General features: G+C 38.9%; 2 protein-coding genes across 2 annotated transcripts in view; both read left to right on the top strand.

The window, feature by feature from the left end:
• Nucleotides 1-21497, top strand: part of LOC131693505 (uncharacterized) — a 258655-nt gene that overhangs the window by 184147 nt on the left and 53011 nt on the right. The gene's annotated exons all lie outside the window — the stretch shown is intronic.
• Nucleotides 14432-15061, top strand: LOC131693506 (uncharacterized). Its single transcript, XM_058981373.1, has 2 exons — nucleotides 14432-14543; nucleotides 14607-15061. The coding sequence occupies exons 1-2, from the start codon at nucleotides 14462-14464 to the stop codon at nucleotides 14984-14986; spliced, it is 462 nt and encodes a 153-aa protein (XP_058837356.1). The 5' UTR covers nucleotides 14432-14461; the 3' UTR covers nucleotides 14987-15061.

Below are 21497 nucleotides of genomic sequence, written 5' to 3'. Positions count from 1 at the left end.
CGAAAGTAATGATGCGGATTGTACACGTTGAGAAATAATGTCGTTGATAAAGTAAAGCATGGCAAATTCGCGGCGTTCTTTGAGTGTTTGTATATTAATGAGCATGCAACGTGCTTTATACGATGGAAGAGGAAATGTCGTCCAGTTTAGTTTACGAAGCGCGTACAAAATAAATTGCCACAAATTAGGCCACCGTTTGTGGTTCAGGCATTGGTATTGAAAACTCTGTTTTGGGTTGGTTTGCCGTAGATGAGTTGGCAATAGGTTGAGATGCGTCTTCCTCTGCATCTTCCGTGCAAGGTTGTCCATGATGAGCTGTCTGATTACAATACTTGCACGTAGGAGTTTGCCCCTCATGGGTGCATAGCGTAGTTTGCATAATTGTAGTTCCGTGAGTTTTGAGTTTTATTGTCAAGTAGGAGGGTATAGGCCTTTCAACCCGCATCCTCACTACGAAAACGCCGTTAGGAGTACCCGGGAAGAAATTTCTCCAAGTATCAGGTGTAACGGATTCTACTTCTCCGTATTGCGACATGCATTTTGCAATTGGCTCAGGAGGGGTACTAGGCGATAGGTCATATAACCTTACATCTATATAATCATTCTCAATATATACGGGAATCTTAATTCCAACGTTGTCACTTTCAACCGCGTGTTTTAAGTTGTTCTTCAAAACGAAACGCTCGGCTTGTGCTAAACTGTTTTGAATGATATTAACACTGCACTGCGAAGATGATGATACTGAAGGTCCGTAAGTCTAAGTTGCATTTTTACCTTCAGAAGGTATTCCACTTCACTAAAACTTGGTCGTTTTAAAGAAAATTTAAAGTCAACGACCGCAGCGTTGGGTCGGAGTATAGCTTTTTCGTCAACTTTACTCATGATGACAAGAATAATCCGATGTTTCCGTTGTTCTCGAGACAATGCACACTAGATCGTGAGGCCTGTTGTTCACTTGGCTCGATTGTACGTCTGACTGCGGCAGAAGTAGAAAGTAGACTGACCAAAACCACCATATCATTTGGAGGTTGCCTTAGAGTGCATGGGCTCACAATACAATTATCGATGTCATTCACGTAAAAAGGGAAGAGAAGGCGGCTTAAACAAGATCCTTGCGGAAGGCCCAAGTTGTTGAAGACCTGGCAGCAAACATCCAGTGGATTATTCTGGCCGTATAGCGTACGATGTGTTGAGCGCCGGAAAAAAAAACATTTCTCCGGAAAGGTCTTCCTGGAACGTTGAAGTCAAGCTTTGCTAAGAGCGCAGGGGAATATATGTTGTCTATAAGTAAGTCGAAGATGAAGAGTCGTTGCAGAAAGCCTATTTCGCAGCGTAGGAAGATTGATGAGAGCGCAGCGATGGTAGTTGTAATCGATTTTGCTAGGGCCGCCGACGAAGGGCAAACCTGATGAAGTTCTTCTGTACCCGTTCAAGACTAAGAATGTGGACGGTGTGATACGGGGCCCAAATGGTAACTCCATATTCCAGAATACTGCGTACCAGTGCGATGTATAGAGATTTTAGACAGTAAACATCAATGAAATCACGGGTGTTGCGCTTAATGAGTCCAAGTACAGTGTAGGATTTATCTATGACAGAAGAAACATGTGCGATGAACTGTAGTTTACAGTCGAAAGTGATACCTAGATCCTTGACGGATGCGACTCGTTCTACAGGAGCAGAACACATCAAGTATTCGAAAATAATGGGCGATTGTACTCGTGCGAAAGTAATTATGCTGCATTTCTGGATGTTCACACTCATGCCGTGTTTGTCCCACCAATCCATAACCCTTTCGAGGTCCATTTGCAAAGCGCAACAGTCAACCATAGTTTTCATAACACGGTACATTTTCAAATCATCTGCATGCATGACTTTAGTCGACGACAATTCACTGCAGAGGTCGTTCACGAAGAGTACAAAAAAGAAGTCCAAGATGACTTCCTTGAGGAACACCCGATGTAATGTGGAAGGGATCCGATAGTGTAGCTCCAAGTCGCAGCGAGGCACTACGGTTTGCAAGGTACGAGGAGATCCAAATAGTCAGCCAGTCCAGCAATCCAGTCCGCCTTAGCTTTTCCACAGCAAGCTGATGAGGAACACGGTCGAAAGCTTTCGAGAAATCGATGTATACCGCATCGATTTGTTGTCGTTTTTCACATTTTTAATCAGCACCGACACGTAGCTCATCAGATTAGTAGTTGTCGAGCGCTTTCTTGCAAAACCATGCTGGTCCGAAGTGATGATGAGTTTTAATGCGGGGTAGATAACATCTAACAACATACTCTCGAAGATTTTAGGAAGGTAGCTCAAGATTGAAATTCCTCTATAATTGGTGATATCATGTACGTTGCCGGTTTTGTGAATTGGAGTTATCAGATTCCTTCCACTTCGTGGGGAAAATATTCTCAGCAAAAGAAGGATTGAATAATAGAGATGCTGGTAGCGCCAGAGATGAAATGCAATTCTTGATGAACGATGGTTGGAGCCCGTCCGATCCCGTACCCTTGGAACTATAATTCCCCCGAAGATTAGTGTACCTGATGTTCGGTGAATGATGTTGGTGAGTTATTACTTAGCACGTTTTGAAAGAATGACGAGAATAGACTTTCTGACTCCGCTGGATACGCTGATGTCCTGTCTCGATAGTTGACACTTTCCAGGATTCCACCTGAGATCGTTTTGTTCCGCAGGTAAGACCAAAATTGCTTGGGATTGTCCTTCATGCTGCATTCAATTTGGGAAACATAAGAGCGAAAGTACGTTGCATTCATGAGTTCGAATTGGCGTTCTAATTCCCGCATGGACGTTTTGTCGGTTTCGCCTCTGAAAAATCGTTTTCAAGTGCAAAATATAAATCGCCAATTGTATATGGAGGTTTCAAACTATTGCACTGATAACCGGAAAACCGAGGTGACATTTTTTGGACTATTTTTTCCGGTTCACAAAGCCGGGGAAACATGGCCAAGGATACTTTTAATTATACCAATGGCCTGCAAATCCAAACAATTTGATACGCATTTAAAAAAAATAATGCATTTGGTGATGCCGCTTCAACAAATATCTTCGGAACTGGTTCCAATCCGAATAAAATTGAATGCCACATTATGGAGTTATCTCAGTGCCTAAGTTTGTGTAGGTCTGGACTAGACTGAGAAATACATGTGAACTTCATGCTAAATTTTTACTACTTTGAAACTAACGATTGATGAAGCTAAAGATACTTTTTGTACTCTGGATTATTAAAACATGCAACTAGAGATACTTCACTCTTCATTTGAACATACTGTATTTACATATTGGTTCAGCAAACTCTAACTTCCCATGTAAATTGTGGTACATGGTGCCAAATAATATTTGGTTGTCCATCAATGCCCTAAATATGCAAATACAAGTTATTTTGAACCCACTTTATTGGATGATTTATCGTTTATTCATATGGAGATATGTCGGTTTATATGGTTAACCATATATGACCGCACTCGTTAACCTGTCCTTACGGAACCAGGGATCCAATTCTAATGAGATATATTAGAATCGTTTGCGGCTAATACACATTTATTTATGAGTACAAGCATGTACCAGTTGGTATAGCCTCTGACAAACGAATGTGAAAATAATTCAGGACCTCGATTACTTTAACCAGAACTTCGGAAGCAGGTGACCAATGTGTAGCAAAACGCTTTGATAGGAAACAAGTGACCTAAATTTGCAAATTCAAGCTATTTGGCACACATTCTAACATTTGCAATTTTTAAGCCTCGCTGAGATATTTGCCTTCCGCAGACCAGATGAGAAATCCGCATGCGCTAGCCTACAACCAGTAAACATGGGATCGTATCCAACCACACCTGGTCTGCGGAGGGCTAATCCGTAACTCCGGAAAAGGAAGTCGGATTAAATTGAAATTCAATAATAGTCTATGAGAATAAAATAGGGGAGCTCGGAGCTAGTTGGCGGTTGGGATAAGTTGGCGGAATCCCTTTTTCTCCATTTCTATTAGACATATAGGGTAACCAACCTAATTTGGACCCCTACATATTTTGGACCCTGTTAATGTATTTGCCTCCTGCACTGCCAGGGTTCTCTGCATTTGTTGGGTTTGATGCAGCAATTACATTCCTTGGGTTGTCTATTAAGTTTCAATATCATTAGTTCATCTCTAATTGTTTAAAATGAAACAGAATCCACAGTTTTAAAAAATATTACCGAAAACGTTTCAACGATAGCCAAGAGGAACCGGTGGAGGTGATACATTTTCAAATTGGATTTAAATGTACAATTGCAATATTTTTGCCTTTCTCATATAGAAAGGTTATGCAATTGCTCCAAAAACCGACTTTCTAACCGAGGCCCGGAGGGCCGAGTCCCCTATACCATTCGACTCAGTTCGTCGAGATCGGAAAAAGTCTGTATGTGTGTGTATGTATGTGCGTATGTGTCAAAAAATGTAACTCATTTTTCTCAGAGACGGCTGGACCGATTTGCCCAAACTTAGTCTCAAATGAAAGGTATAACCTTCCCACCTTTGTGTCAGAATTCTGGTTCCGGAGTTACGGGTTTAAGAGTGTGGCCACAAAGCAATTTTCCATATAAACTGGTACCACTATGATATCAAATCAAAATGATGCAAAACTTTTTAATTTAAAATAGGTGCAAAATTACTTGGATTTTCCAGTCTATGTATGAAACACCAATATTTGAAGCAATTTCAAAAAAAAAATTTGACGAAGATTGACTTTTTTGGATTTTGGCAAATTTTTTGTCTTTCTCATATAGAAAGGTTATGCAATCGCTCCGAACTTCGGAGGGCCGAGTCCGCTATACCATTCGACTCAGTTCGTCGAGATCGGAAAGTCTGTATGTGTGTGTATGTATGTGCGTATGTGTCAAAAATGTCACTCATTTTCCTCAGAGATGGCTGGACCGATTTGTACAAACTTAGTTTCAAATGAAAGATACAACGTTCCCATCGGCTGCAATTGAATATCAAATGGATCCGACTTCCAGTTCCTGAATTACAGGAAGAGGAGTACGATCATGCAGCAAATCCTGGTTTTAACAGATTTCTGCGATGAATGTATAAGGTGAAAAAATTTCCAAAAAATGACAACATCTGCTTGGATCTGTAGTACTTGGTCATTAACAGCCATTCAAAGTCTCTTTGGCCACATTGACCTCAATCATCGGTTCTGGAAGCCCCGGCGGAAACAACTAAATTCAGAACAACAGTGACATCGTTTTCTCGGGGATGGCTTGACATTTTAGACTAAACTTAGTCTGACATGAAAGGTGATTCATATTCGTAAATGGATGCCAAATTTCATCCTAATCAAAATTCCGGTTCCGAAGTTACGGGTTGTGGCGTGGAGTCACATAGAAAATTCCAATTCAAACCGATACCACGATGAATGCCAAAAGGTAAAAATTTCACTAAAATGTATGTCAAATAAACTGCATTTGCAGTTGTAGGTCACTGACGGCCAACCGAAGTCTCATTGACCATATTGATTTCCCATATAAACCGGTACAATCGTAATACTTCAAAGGTTAAAAATCCATTTCTATTTGCAAGTCTAGATCACTGATGGCCAATCAAAGATTCTTTGAATATATTGTCGGCTATCGATAGTTCCGGAATTCTCTGGTTCTGAACGTATTCCAGAATTACTCGGTGATGACTGAACCGATTTTCATAAACCAAATCTCATCATCATCCGCCAAATACATTTTTAGAGAATTTCGGCCTATAGCCATATATTATAAGTGAATTTGGAGTGGCTGAGCGTCACACCTATTTCTGAACAAATTCTTGACTGATTTTTACAAACTGGGTTCAAATGATAAATATAATACACCCATTGACTGAATTGAATTTCCTTCAGATCTACCTTTTGATTCCGGAGTTACTACGGTCAAGCTGCCTATGATCGCATATCAGTCCCATAAAGATAGGAAATCCCATAGAAAACGGGACAAATAAGCGATCATGGGTAGTACATAGGAATTTAAACCGGAACAATGTACCGGGCATATTCCAGAACTAAAATCACATCGGATTCGGTGATGACTAAACCCATTTTCACCAACTAAGCCTCTCTCATATCCTCTTTTACAGTTATAATCCCTTTTCCCTTCCACTGCATTCCAAAATATGTTAACACGAAGACAACATTTAACTCATGCTGATTTATCCATTTATTTTCTGGTTCCAAGGACGTCATCGTCAACATGTTGCTCGTCAGGTTCGTGGCAGTCGTGCCCTTGTAAATATGTGCAAAGTGTAATAGGAATGTGATAGACATTTTCACATTTATATTGAATATAACTCGCTATTGGATAAATGAGAAAGGCACAATTGCACCATTAGGTGGATTAAAACAGGTTTTTTACCTAAACTTCGTACTAAACTACGTTCGCACGGCTAACACAATACACCCAAGTTTTTTTTTACCCGGGGATACGTACCGCGTTAAAAAAAAACCGCGTATTAAAAAACCGCGTTAATTGGAAAATCCGCGTAAAAAACCGCGTTATTGGGGACCATTCCGAAAATATCCATATTGATTGAGTTATAGCGAATTTCGCTAAACCAGAAGTTGCCATCTTTGATTTCAAAACGGCGTCAAAAGTCAATTTCTGGCACATACTCTTCAAGACCATTCCGAAAATACCCACATTGTTGGAATGCGGGCCATAAGAATAAGTCTTACAGACCCGTCTCTTCCTTCTTTCCGAAAATCTTCTAAGTCTTTTACATTCAAAAGGACTTTTTGCAAAAACCGCGTTTATTAGAAAATCTGCGTAAAAAACCGCGTTAATTGCAAAATCCGCGTAAAAAAAACCTCGTCAAAAACCGTGTATGGTGTAAATCAAATGCGATTCTCGTTAGTGTGAGGAGTTACCTGATTTTTCCTTGACAGCCCTATGGATTTTCGGAAACGTTGAAACACGGCTTACATATACTAGTCTAGCTCGTTGGAGTTTGACGAGCGGGCGTCATAGGAATCGTCGGCGTAGACAATTAGATGAAATTCATATATTGTTTGCTGCTAACGAACGATCAGCACCTGATAGATCACAAGTTAGCTATGTCGATGTTCAAAACCTTTGCTGGGAATAGTAAATTGCGGTTAGATATGTTTTCTATGACGTGCAGCCAAATTCCCAATTTTCGCCAATAATCACATAGATGCACTGATTAGCCAATGTGTCTAGTATAAATATGGCGTAATATACGTCAAGAATCCGTTGTACATTATTTTTTTCCACCGCAAGAGCTTAAATATTGTCAATTATCTTGAACTTTTGAGAAATCCGTTTGTTTATCTCAACAACTTCCCTAGCGTCACCGAAAACTGTCAATTCGCGGAGTAGCAAGCCTCGTTTCTGTGAGCCGTGCGTTGAAATAAGCACACACTCGCACCTAAATGACCGAATCAAATACGAGTAGTTTACAAATACAGGTACCGCGTGATCATTTTAATAATTCGTCGCTCGAATATTAAACGAGCAACATCATGGCTATATTGTCCGGACGGTAAAATCGATCGTGTTACTGTAAGGTTTCGGTTCGCACGGCGGGACGGGGAGCACACGATAGACTGCACACAGCAGGTCTGCTTACATCGATATCAGAAGCAACATTAACCGATAAGAAAGTGGAAAGATATGTAACCTCCTAAATTCCGGGTTAGAATAAAAATGCAATCCTCTGAGAGAATGGAGAAGTAGCAATTTCAATTTTATATGTACATACTGCTGTCTGAGCCTAAACGTGTCACTGCTAATGGTGACCGATATGATTGTGTTCAAGTATCAATATATCGCTGTATCTGCATTGAAACTTAATCGTATGAAATCAATTTATCTTAAGGCATATCATATAGCATACGTGTATAGCTAGCAGATATTTTGGAATGAAAACGAAGCATCGTTGGATTTAAGTCAGATCTATTTGAATATGTTTTTACATTTCTTATAAAAGAAATGTATAGAATTCGCTCAAACTTTCAAGATTTTTTCCGAGGCCCGGAGGGCCGAGTCTTATATACCAATCGACTCAGCTCGACGATTTGGGACAATGTCTGTGTGTGTATGTGTGTGTATGTAACGGACAAATTCTCATTCGTGTTTCTCAGCAATGGCTGAACCGATCTTATCCAAACCAACTGTAAATGAAAGAACTAAAAAACAGTATGAACGCTATTAATTTGTTTTTGATTCTGATGTTTAGTTTCCAAGATATGAATGTTTGAATGCGTAAAAATGGCTTTTTTTTGCAGTTTTTTAAATTACCTGCCGAAATTGACAATTTAGATTAACAATTTATATGTTTTTAGACAGCTTTAACGAATACCTTTCGAACAAGCTATAGATTGTTGAAATCGGACTATTATCATAAGAGATATTTAACATTAAATGCGGACGAAAGATTTTTATCATTTCCCATTGCCAGAAATATGACCAAAAACATGTAATCTATTATTAACGCCAAAACGGCTTATTTTAGGTCAATAGTGTATTCGGAGAATTTAATGGAGATAATATGCCCTTTCTTTTGGTATTGTGCTTTTGCTGATTAATCCTCCTATGAGTGAGATATTTTCACAAATTTTCTTGGAAGTAATTATATCGAAATGATGTCTTCAGCAAATTTGTAGCTCTTACTTTTGCGAATAACTTTACTAAAGACTTTAAATATCTATTTTGAATACTTTAAAAGTTATGGCTTGTTGTTTGTGGATTACTCTTTGTCGCCTATTTATTGTTCAATATAGTAATAATCCATTGAAATAAGCTAAACATTATTTCGATAAAACGAATTTTGTATTTCATATTACTATCTACAACCGCTTGAAATAATCACCGAACACTTCCAAGTTGTCTGGAAGGAACTTGATAACTTATCAGTGTAAAAATACTGATTTGTGCGAACCTTCTGACTGCAATTTTTCTAACTTATAACCATCGGATCGATCTGAAACATATCGGAAAATGAAAAGCGAAATAAATAACTCCAAGCAACGGCGTAGCCAAGAGAAGGTTTTGGGGTTTAACACCCTAAACCCCCCCCCCCCACACCCAAAAAAAATATTGGATTGAAGTTGAAAATTTATTGATGCAGACTGATTTAATTCAATATTACAATAACAATTATCTGATCCGTAGATTGATAACCTGTTGTTGTAAACATCATGAGGACTTTTGATAAATTGTCGGAATGGGGTCCTGATATGTAACTGATCTATTGGTCTTGATTTCACAGTTGTCCAATAGCATCAATATCAAATTCCTGCCTGAAAACATTCCAATAGAAAATTCCAGAGTTCTGTAATCAATCATAATCCTCAGATTTATTTTCAAATTGAGCTCGTTTTTGTAGAAATGTACTGTAATAAGGGTCGATATTTAATAGGAAGCGAAATTAAAATTGATTTAATGTCTATGAAACATAGAACTGCTCACCAAAAAAATGCATAACTTTCAACATTTGCTAAAAATGTTTTTGCCTTTCTCATTCACTTTAAAATTCGTCAATCTAATCCCGACCCGGAGAGCCGTGTGTCATATGCCAATCGACTAAGTTCATCGAGATCGGAAAATGTCTGTGTGTGTATGTGTGTATGTGGAAAAATGTGACCTCTGTTTCTCAGAGATGGCTGAACCGATTTGCACAAAGTTAGTCTCAAATGAAAGGTACAACCTTCCCATCGGCTGCAATTGATTTTTTCATTAATTGGACTTCCGGTTCCGGAGTTACGAGTTGAAGAGTGCAATCACACAACAAATTCCCATATAAACTGAAATGAAAAATTTTCAAAATCAAATTTGTATTTTTGATGCCAAATGACTTTAAAATGCATGAAACATTGAGATGTTTGACAAAAATTGACTTCTTTGGACTTTGGTACATTCTTGCCTTTCTCATATAGAAAGATTATGCAATCACTCCAAAAATCGTCAATCATACCTGCCCGGAGGGAGTATGCAGTGGGGGGTTGCCACTTTAAAATTAAAACTTGTTTAAAATTTCTTAACAAGTTGAAAATTTTCGGCAGGACCTGGACCTCCCGGATCTTTCTCCATGATCCGCCGCTGGTTTCAAGCGATGTTTCAGTATCACATAGTATCTCAAGATCGTGGCTGTCGATCCATTGTATGTATGTGCAAATCGTACTGAACATGTAATATTCATTTCCACCATTGTATTGAACATAACCAGCCATGAACCACTAGGTGGATTAAAACAGGGTTTTATTTTGGGAATGCGTCGAGTTGAGACGAAAACGTAATATGATTAATAACGAGGATAACACTTTCCGAATGTAGAGAGAAATTTATGAAAAATGACGATTTCCATTCGATTCTAGCAGGTTCTGATCGATTTTGTTGAGCATTTGATTTCTGTTGTATGACCAATTATATGTATAGGTCAAATGTTTAAAAACAGTAATTTAAGGTCAATATAGCATCATTTTGAAACCGCCAATTTCGGAGGGTTAGTATCTTCGATGAGTTTTACAATCGTTAAACAGCGCATCATTTGATAAAATAATTTTGACGGTATATCGTCCAAGAAGTATTTATGGTGAATTTTCTCAGGTTAATATTCATGACTACAATAAAGTCTCAACAAATTCGCTAAAGACACGAACTCTGTTACTATTTTCTGAAAAATTAATTCTGCATAATTTTAAAACTTCAAAAATAACGGTTTCGGAATTATGCCGTTTGGACAGTAAGATCGATTTTCACTAAACCGAATTTCTGGCTACGCCACTGATTTCAAGTAAGTAGAGACAAAGTCGTTCTACACTCGTTCAAAAGAAACTTCTTCGAATGCTGAATATCTATTATAACACATTGAAACCCCGATTTTATCAGCCAAATATGAATATATGTTTGATGGGCTCTAGCAGACGAACAAGACTGAATTCGAGTAAATCCTTTCTTGAGCAAGTTTTCCTTATCATGAAGATATGCGAAATATGCGAAAATAAAAAGCTCATCATAATCAGAAATAGTCAGACTACATCAATGGATGAGAAGAATATTTTAACAGCTTCAGTTTATTATAAAGAAAAAAAATATTTAGTCAATGTCCCGATTTTGTCAGCCTAAAATACACCATGAGACTGATAAAAATGGGTCTTTATTGTATGTATTATTCGCTGTGTTTCACATTAATAGGTACATTTCTTTTTTGGAAATTTTTTTGTTGCATCGAACTACAACAATTTTTAGGTAGTTTTCAAGGGGTTATTTTATAGACTTCTTCCAAAATTTGGCGAACCTATTCCAATTCGTATACCAATTAATTGGTATACTTAAGGGTTTATATGTTACAGATAGAGAAAATACTGAAATTTTCAGCTTTTTTCCTACACAATATTACGAAAGCTTACTAAACAATTTTTCCTAATAAGTTTGTGAAAATTATAAACTATTTGAAATTTTTTAATAGTTTAATTTTTTATTTAACCGTGATTTTTTAATAAATAGTGACCATCGCTTCACAACGTAGTCTATTTTTCATGGCTTGCGGTGAGCACGATCTCTCGAATTGCTGAACTGAAAATTATGGAATAGAAATTAATTTTTAGCATTCTTTACAGACCCGCTGGTGCCCTAAGATGATTTCGCTAGATTTTCAGAGCACTGTGCACCCAGTGCATTAACGCAAGTGACGGAAGGTTATCGAAAAGTTTCGTGAAAATGAAAATTCCAGTAATGATGATGATTTTTCCGAACGGTTCGTTTTCGTGAGGTTTTTATTTGTTCTTTGGCATTAGGATTAGCGATAATAATTCAAATCAAGGATACTACTGGGAACTTTACCTTTAGAAAAAGTCGATGTCGAAGTAAAATTTGAAACTATGCACGCATGCACTTCAGAGATAGCGTGATATCAGGAGCTGCGATTTCATTAAAATTTTCTTAGTTCTCAGTCGCGTTGGAAATTTGAGTAAAGTATAAACTTCGAAACTATTCAAAAAAAAAAATTCGATTTTTTGGCTCAGTACAATATACAATATATATCCCTTTAGGAAAATTCAGTTTTCCCACCACAATATAGATATTTTATTAACACAGCATTAACAATAATTCGTTGGTATGTCTATTTTACGTTCTATTTTTTCGCTTTCCCATTGATTTGGTTTGAGATTTCTAGCACTGATGTTGTCCTATGCTGATTTGAGCGATTCTTTGAGTCCTGCCACTATCCCATGTAGTATGTGTTATCAAAAACATCGCGAAGCATCAAGTTCTAAGTGTTCTCAAACGATATAATATCCGAAGAGAGTGATAAGAGTTATAAGAAATGTCTCATCACACTGTTAGGTGGATTAAAAACGTTTTTTCTTACCAATTAGGAACCCAATTTTTACTAGTTATTTTTCAATATTTCAACTTATTTGAAGCAAAAAAAATATATGTTGGCAACTTTGCATCTCCTCCTTCCAAGATGAAAAAGATTATTTGTAAAAAGTACCTAAAACAAACATTCATATTAGTATAAGCTATTGAAGTAACAAAATATTTGAAGGCGAAGGTTATGATTAAATTTCTCGAAGAACGTAAAATTTTGACTATTAACCTTAGATTGGATGTATCTCCCTATGTTCTGATGCATGATTTCTGCATATTTATTATTAGTTGTTTCATACAGTATGACTTTTTACAACATAATAATCTGGTTTTTGCATTCAAATAACACCAAATTTACCGCACCTCAGCGTGGTTGTTGGTTCTCTTCAACAAACCCACCACAGCTTCCCGCCATACCAAACCAATACCATCCCCCGCAAGATGTCCGTATTTCGCCCACTTCATGTGAATGCGGTCCGGTCAACCTTCGAAAATTGGGCATCAAAACATGACTTCGAAAGCGAGAATCCGAACACGCCGGAATGGGAAGCGCTCTTTCCTGCTGTGACTGTTTAATTAATTTAGTCCAAATCATCGTCCACACGAGATCTGCCGTAGATAAACAGCTCCGGTTCAGGGCATGAGCCTTTTTCATGGGCGTAGGATTTATGCTATTGATATTTTGGTCGGTACCAAGAGGAAGACACGCGACCATTAGCACCTGGCTCGATGACTAGATCAATTAAAAACAGCTGCGTAGATTTTACCTACATACTAACAGTAGCTGAGGGATGCGGGGTTCGATGTGCTGAACCTGTTTTTCGGGCAAATATTGTTGGCACGAAGGTATACATCGTATGCTAACAACCACAAACAGTGGGTGAGCAAGCGGTGCGTTTCGTAAACTCGGCGGCAATGCTGCGTGACCGCACCCGCTGAACTCCTACAGTCTGCTCAATTGGCTGCGACTGCGCGGGTTGATTGAACAAGTGGTTTTCGGTTTTTGGAGGAATGATGAATGGCGCTGAAAATTTTGGGTTCTGTAGATTTCAAGAAACGCATTTTGGCCATTATGTTAGTGGCATAATAAGACGACATGTGGATCCAATATTACTTGTAAATCACACATGTGGCTTCGATAAATTCTATTTCAGGATTTCTTCTTATTGTAAACCCACCCATCATTAAATTTTCAATACAGCAAATTTAAATATGAGTGTATGTGTGTGTAAATATAATATTTCATACTATCACATACTAGTTGTTGACACGAAAGAACATCTGTAAACAGTTTCGTGTCACCCTTTTATTGAGGAGAATAAAATACATCCCGTTTTACACGCATTTCATTGTGAATACACTTGTGACTATCACAGTTTATGAAGAATAGACACACAAAGAGTGAAGCTAATAACCCAATTGAGCACATCAGAAACCAGATCTAGTACGACCGTATCTGAGGTGAAATCTGATTTTTCTCGATAACTTGACTTGGCTTTCCTATTTGCTTATCTGTTATTTAAGAACTCCATAATATAAATGATCATGAAACTTCCGGTTTTGCTATTTTGTGTTAGAATGGATTTCTCACATTACGATTTAGGGCTATGTAACTGGGATGGTGGGATGATAGAAATATGAAGTCGTCTATAAAAAATCCTAGTGTTGATTTCAACCGGCTTCTTATTTCTAACATTACGATTTACTGCCGTCGTCGCCAAAAAATCATACACTCATGGATCGAACAAACACAATCTGATAAACTAATTATACTTACAGTCGAAGAATCATTTCTAGTAATAATTACAGTTTTATAATGTTTCTTGAACAAAACACCAAAAATGTTGATTCCTCCTTTGTTGCCACGTGCCCGTCTTATCAAATGAAGCCGGATTGAAGATGCCCAATAAGTATCGAAGTCTACATTAATAGTACCTAAAAACGTAATCGAATAAATTGTAGATTTCATCAGTAATTATCAGTAAGTGCAAAAATCAGCTGATTTGCAGTTATACCCCAGTACTTCGCTATATAAACCCCCTACAGGTAAACGAGCAATCAGAAGTCCCGAATAGCAATTACAGCCAACATGTACAAGCTTCTGTCCGTTGTCGTCGTCATTGCTATTGTCATCCCAACATTGACCTTGGCTGTGACTCCATTCCGCTCCTGTAAGTAGTAGTAAAGTATTAATAGAATCCCATTCGTACATACCTAACATTCCTCTCGACTAGGCCCGAACGGAGCACCCACCCCGGAAACATTCGAAGTCGACGGATGCACTGCGCTGCCCTGTACCATTACCCGCGGTCAACCGATGCGCGCCGTGGGTCGAAATCTGGTCAGCCTGGTTTCGACCAGTACGGTTGAGGCTTACATTGATTTCTTCCTGGGTGGATTGGATTTGGGAATTCCTACACCTCCGGAGATTGTCGATGCTTGCGCTAATGGAATCGACTTCTGTCCGTTGGTGCAAGACGAGTCGTTCGATTACACCTTCTTCAAGGAAGACATTCAGATGGATGTGTCCGGTATTACCGTTTTGATTCGTGTTGGTCTACGGGACGGAGATGTGCAGATTGGTTGCATTGAGTTTGACGGAACCATTGTGTAGACCGGTTAGGAAGGTTTGAAGCTTTCGTAATGTGATGAAATAAATTGAGTTGGTACATCACTTTGTTTTCCTTACTTTACCATTTAGCCTAAAGCCGTGGTGTTCCTTAATGTAACGAGAAGTCATTTCCAGGAACTCGCTACATGGCCGTTAATCGACAGCCACCCAGAACTGGAAAATTAGTCAAAAACCCATCCTTAGTTACAAGTGATCGAAATAAATGCCCCAACTAATATACAAAAGTCGTACGTGAAATCTTCTCATAGTGATGCAGCTGACCTGACTGGGAGGGGATTTTTTCCATGCAGCGGTTTAAACTGGTGCATAGCTGTGGTTCAGCTCAGGTGAATTGCTTCGATAAGACCAGCCGCACATTTTGGAGAAAGATAAGATACTCGGTTGATACCGGCATCTTCAGCTGTCGTTCTGGATCGGTATTTCCGAGTAGCGACGAATAATCTAATATAAACACCACTACAAAAACTAATACAGTTTAAAAATGTACATACTAGAAACGGTGATTTATTAATAGCGTTACTTAACTTTTTCTCTAAAAACATTGCCCATTAAAGCTGTCAAATAGTATAGGAAGTGCCGATAACTGACTTTCAAATTTGACCAATATAACGGGTGGCAACAAAAACTTTGGAATTTGTTTCTAAAGGTTTAAAAAAACCGATTTAATTCATCTAAAAGTGAGATGAGACATTTCTTACATATATCACTATTAGATCATTCTTTAGTTTGCAGAACTTTATAGAAAGTCAAAAGAACAAATAAAATTAAAAAAAATGAAACTAAGAAGCGAAAAAAAATTATCAAATACATGAAATGGGTAGAATGATTAATATAAACCTAATTCATAAAATAAACTAGTTCAGCTCAAACGAAAATTGGACAATATTAAAAAAAATTAATAGAAAAAATTAAATTGTTTCAAATTAACAAATTGAATGAAATGAATAAAAAGAATGACTGAAGAATATTAATAAAATAGTAAAATGTTGAAACTGATTAAAATATACTTACTTACTTGATACTTGATGGGCTACAGCTGCTCTTCGATGCGTCTACGCCGAATGTATCTTCCTCCACTGGATTCGATCCTGGACCATTTGCTTCCAGTCGCCCTGAACGTTGAGCGCCCTCAGGTCCTCCTCAACTGCACAAAGTCATTGTGTACAAGGTCTCTTACGAAGCAGACGGCCTTTTCCAAGTTTCCTGTTCAATATTGCCTTCGCTTGATGCTCATCCGGCATTCGGACCACGTGTCCAGCCCACCGCAGCTTCCCAATATCCGTCCCTTTATATACTTGGTATAACTCATGGTTCATGCGACGCCGCCAGATTCCATTCTCCTGCTTACCGCCGAGTATTGTTCGTAGCACCATACGCTCTAATACTCCGAACGTTCTACGGTCGGCTTCTTTTAACGCCCACGCTACATGACCGTATAAAACCTCCGGGAGAATCAAAATTCGAATTTCGTCTTCGTTCGCAGACTGCGGGACTCAAGCTGGTTACGAAGTTCGTAATAAGCCCTATTTGCAGCTGCAATATGCCTTTTCACCTCGCGGGTAACATCGTTATTGCACGTCACTAGAGTTCCAAAGCATCGTAAAATGGGGGAACATTGATCACTTTTTCAAAAGTTTTTCGAATAACTATCTTCACTTCAAGATATAACTGTTTGCATTTTCAAAATTGTTAGGCATTTTATTTCATTTTACTATAAAAATAAAATTACTTTGTTGGAAATTTTTGTTCGTTGTTTTCGGGGTAACTTTGATCAGCAAATTATGTGTATCGAAATGAGAGATAACGCTGTTGTGTAAATTGTATATCCGGGATTAAGGTGACCATATCAGACGAGTGAAAAATCAGGACTGTCGAAAGGGTACTGCTTACCCCGGTTACCTCTCAATCGACATTGCCTTTTCCGCATGTTTTCAGCAGTTAAAAATATCTCGGGTCTGGCAGGCAGAGCTTCGACAGTAAAAAAGTTCGGGGAGTCTGGGAGGAAGAGCTCTGCCAGAAAGTCTTTCATCGAAATTCGATCACCAAGAACTTTTTTTCGGATTTAAACGAAGGCAGCTCTTGCTACACCACCATCAACAAACGTTTCCTGCTGAGATGGTCTGTGCAGGACCGGCGAGGAGTTTTCAGTACTAAAAACACGACATTGACGTAAATCAGAAACATCAGCCATCCCAAGTAGCTTCCCTGCGCTATGCCTGGCAATCTCCAATGAGAACCATTATCTCTCGACTTGAGAGCTGCAAAACCTACCGTTGTTACCAAAAATTTCTTTCTTTCAATGAAATGTTTGGTTCGTTCCCCTCGTCATTTGTTCTCCCGACATAGCGCATTCAAGTTCGGACACGTTCAGTTTGAGAAGCAAACTGAATTTTGTTTCCATTCTACCTATGAGAGGGATTATTGTTCTATTCCATTCTATTCTAACCCTTACACAGCCAGTATTGAAAAGCATCCTGGAAAATATTGCAGATATTCTTTAGTGTTTTTCTTGCCAACATTAATATTTGAAGCATATTATATGTAATATGTCGCAAATATTAAAACGCCCAGGCCTACTGTGCAGAGTTTGGTTTAAAGATGCTTCAAAATTATACGGTTAATAAATTATTTATTTAATGAATAATCTAACTAACGAAACTAACGACAGAGGCATTTAACCCTCGAGCACTCGTGCTATTGTACTTTGTACAACACTTTGGGATTTTTCGTTATCATTTAGTTGCAAAGACATTTATCAATGCCCAACCACTATGTATTCCTCAGAAATCATGTTTTAGACAAGATACACTCATTTTTGTGCACTGATATACCTCAAGTGCAACAATACAATCTGGAATTGTTTGATGAAACCAGACCAATAGAACGCGCGATGTGGGAAGTTTGACCAAACAATATTCTGTTCAATATATCTCGTGATCTCGATCATGTGGAGGGTTACTTCCTTCGGCAAACTTGTTCAGAGGATCAAGAGCTAGTTAGTGGAAGATAAAATAGTTTGATATAAAATTCTGTCGCATGTTAGTTTTTCAGCTTACTATATTTCAAGTTCTAAATTTTTTAGAAAGTCAGTATCTTCGACGAAGCTGCTAAGCAGATTGAGGTGGTATAGCGGCTGCTTAAGAAAACTACCGTTAGGCGGCGCTAGTGAGCTTGTCAGTTGTTTAACCTAATGTATCTCAATTTCCTGGTTTTTTAGCGAGTAAGTGCATTCGGCAAAGTTGCTCACGAGATTAAAACCTTCGAGGATGTAGGATTCCACTAGGAGGGGCTAGTGAAATTGAGCATGTAATTTTTTCGACCCACTGTATCTCAGTTTCCTGTCTCTTTGGAAGGTCATTGTTCTATTTTTTCTTCGAACTAAAATCAAAAATGGTGTATATCACCAAGGGAAAGAATAAATCGATGATATTCCGAAAATAAGTTCACTAAATTGTCAGATGACGTTCCTCTAACTCAGCTAAACTAATTTATTCATTTATAATTTTGGAATATGTATACAAAGAAATTAAGATTTGGAAGTCGTAAAACTCATGTGTACCATTTCTGTAACACCAATCAACCACTCACGATGGTAATCTGTAAAAGGGGCTACTTATAACATGCACATAAATAATGACATAACCTTCCTAAGCACAGAAAAATGCTAAACAAGCACAATTGTTCTTCAATTTTTTCAACGTACTGATTTGATTCGAAAATATTATAGCTAACTTATGACATGAATTATACTATCATACTTCTAAATAGTCGCAATCTTGAGATTCAGAAATCATGAATATGCATGCTCACTAGCGCTACCTAGTGGCAGAATCCCAAACTATTCAGTGTTTCACTTCGTAGGTATTTATCGCTTGTGCAACTATATCGAAGATACCGTCTTGCTAACAAATCAGGAATTCGAGATACAGTAGGCCAAAAATGGTATGGACACTAGCGCCACGTAGTAGCAGAATATCAAACTATTTCGCATACCACCTCGTAGGCTTTGATCACCAGAACAACATCGCCGAAGACACATATCTGCTGAAAAATCAGACACTTTAGATACAGTAGATCGAAAAAATTTAATGCTCACTAGCGCCGCCTGGCGGTAGAATTCCATCATGTTAATTCGCCCATCCGAAAGGCCATTATCTACTGCCCCCGTTTGCAGAAGAAAGGAGTGCTCCAAATAATACGAATCACGAAGTATTCCAAAGACTATCTGTGTTGTACAAGGTACAACGGGCGAGTGCTCGTGTTACAAAATTTGGCGCGAGTGCCGGAGGATTAATGAGCCTAGGTTATAGCACTTTTACTCGTTCTTATGGACGACTGCACCCAGTAAGGCAAAAAACTGCATACGTTCTATAATACCTTACTGGGACCGCGCCTAAAGTCAGCAATTGGGAATCTCCTCACTCTCTGAAATGATAGATACATGAAAGTTCCACGAAGTTCCCGAATATTAAATTATACATAAATACTTGCATATTTGAACTGGACGATAACTGAGAAACTTGGAAGACAATTTGTTGTCCTCGTAACACTTTACTTCAACAACCTGCTTTTGATAAAGAAATTGATTAGTCGCCACAACCCGAGCCCATCCCAAACATCTCTTAGTATCACATTGACGACCATATCTTGACACATCTTGCATCGTGGCGCTGCAGGCTCATATACCGATCAAATGCCGAATTAGGAGAAAAGGAGAACTGATTTCTACAAGATGACGACCCTAATTAACTCATGATGAATGAAGTTCATGTTTGACAGTTCTTGGTGGTTTGTTTACTTCGTCAGTTGCATGAGTTCGAGTGCGACGGGTGCTGTTATATTCGAAATCATGCAACTCCCTTGTAAACAAACCACCGTATGTATTCATGAACTGGTGCATGGTTCCTAGTATAATAGTCACGACGGACCATGCGTGCCCGTGAAATGAATCACAAAATCTCGATCGAAGCAGTTCGTTTTCTGGTGCCGTGCATAAAGTCAATAAGAATATATATTGTCAGTGAAGGTCAACCATTGTTTGAGGCAGTCTTTGTTCGCCGGTGCCCAGGCTGGTGAAGTGAATACCAGAATAGCCGGACACGCCGCTATATAAGCTAAGTATTTTTTTTTTCTTTCTTTTCCCTTTCCCTGATCGGTCTCTACTTCTTCCCTATCCCCTGAATATAAGTTTCATCTCTCGTTTACACTACGTGTTATCCTCGTTCCTAAATGGCCGAGGGCGAAGTAACGTTGAATGGGAATGATATTCCCATGGATTTACCGGATAAACCCGAAATTACTCTATGATTCCCCCAGTCCTCCCCGTATTAAAACATACCCAGCCAGTTCAAATGGACCCTGGGTGGTGTATTTCCTGCCCAACACGAAATCGCCTAATATTCTAGAGATCTCACGGGAGCTGACTGCTAACTACCCGTCCGTAGCTCAGATAACACGTGTTCGAGCTAATAAGATACGAGTTATAGTAAATGACCTCGACCAGGCAAACCAGATTGCTCGCAGCGAACGTTTTACGAAGGAATTCAGGGTGTATGTGCCTTGTAGGGCAGTGGAGATCGATGGGGTCGTCGCCGAACCGGCGCTGAAGTGCGAAGACCTGTTGAAGTACGGGGTTGGCTGCTTTAAGGACCCTTCATTTCAACAGGTGAAGATTCTGGAATGCAAACAATTGTATTCCGCAAAAACTGAAGATGATAGGACAACTTATTCTCCGTCAGACTCGATTCATCGACACTCTGCCCACAGATCACTACTTCATCATTTCGGACAGCCTAAGCTCTATCGAGGCTCTTCGTTCGATGAAGCCCAAAAAGCAATTCCCATATTTCCTGGGGAAGATACGGGAATCCTTGTGTACGTTATCTGAAAAATCTTATCTGATTACCTTTGTTTGGGTCCCCTCTCATTGCTCTATCCCGGGCAATGAAAAGGCCGACTCATTAGCAAAGGTGAGCGCATTAAATGGTAACATATACGAAAGACCAATCTGCTTCAACGAATTTTTTAGTATTTGTCGTCAGAGGACACTCAACAGTTGGCAAACCTCGTGGAGCAATGGTGAACTTGGACGATGGCTACATTCCATTATCCCAAAGGTATCAACGAAGCCTTGGTTCAGGGGGATGGATGTGGGTCGGGATTTTATTCGTGTAATGTCCCGACTTATGTCCAACCACTACACCTTAGATGCGCATTTGCGGCGTACTGGGCTTGCAGAGAGTAGTCTGTGCGCTTGTGACGAGGGCTATCCCGACATCGAGCACGTTGTCTGGGTATGCGCCGGGTATTTGGACGCCAGGTCTCAGTTAAAGGATTCCCTTCGGGCCCGAGGTAGACCACCCAATGTCCCAGTCCGAGATATGCTGGCAAATCGTGATTTCCCCTATACGTCCCTTATTTATACTTTCATAAAAACGATAAATATCCCAATTTAGCCCCTCTCTTTTTATTTCTCGTTTTTAGAAGTTTCCTC

This window comes from Topomyia yanbarensis, chromosome 3 (assembly GCF_030247195.1).
Source record: "Topomyia yanbarensis strain Yona2022 chromosome 3, ASM3024719v1, whole genome shotgun sequence".
Classification (NCBI taxonomy): domain Eukaryota; kingdom Metazoa; phylum Arthropoda; class Insecta; order Diptera; family Culicidae; genus Topomyia; species Topomyia yanbarensis.
This window is presented reverse-complemented; position numbering and strand designations above follow the sequence as displayed.

What these genes read in the sequence shown, in the direction of transcription:
- LOC131693506 (XM_058981373.1), top strand. Translation starts at nt 14,462, where the DNA reads ATGTACAAGCTTCTGTCCGTTGTCGTCGTCATTGCTATTGTCATCCCA. An exon ending in TGTGACTCCATTCCGCTCCT is followed by an intron (nt 14,544 to 14,606) that starts GTAAGTAGTAGT and finishes CCTCTCGACTAG; the next exon opens with GCCCGAACGGAGCACCCACC.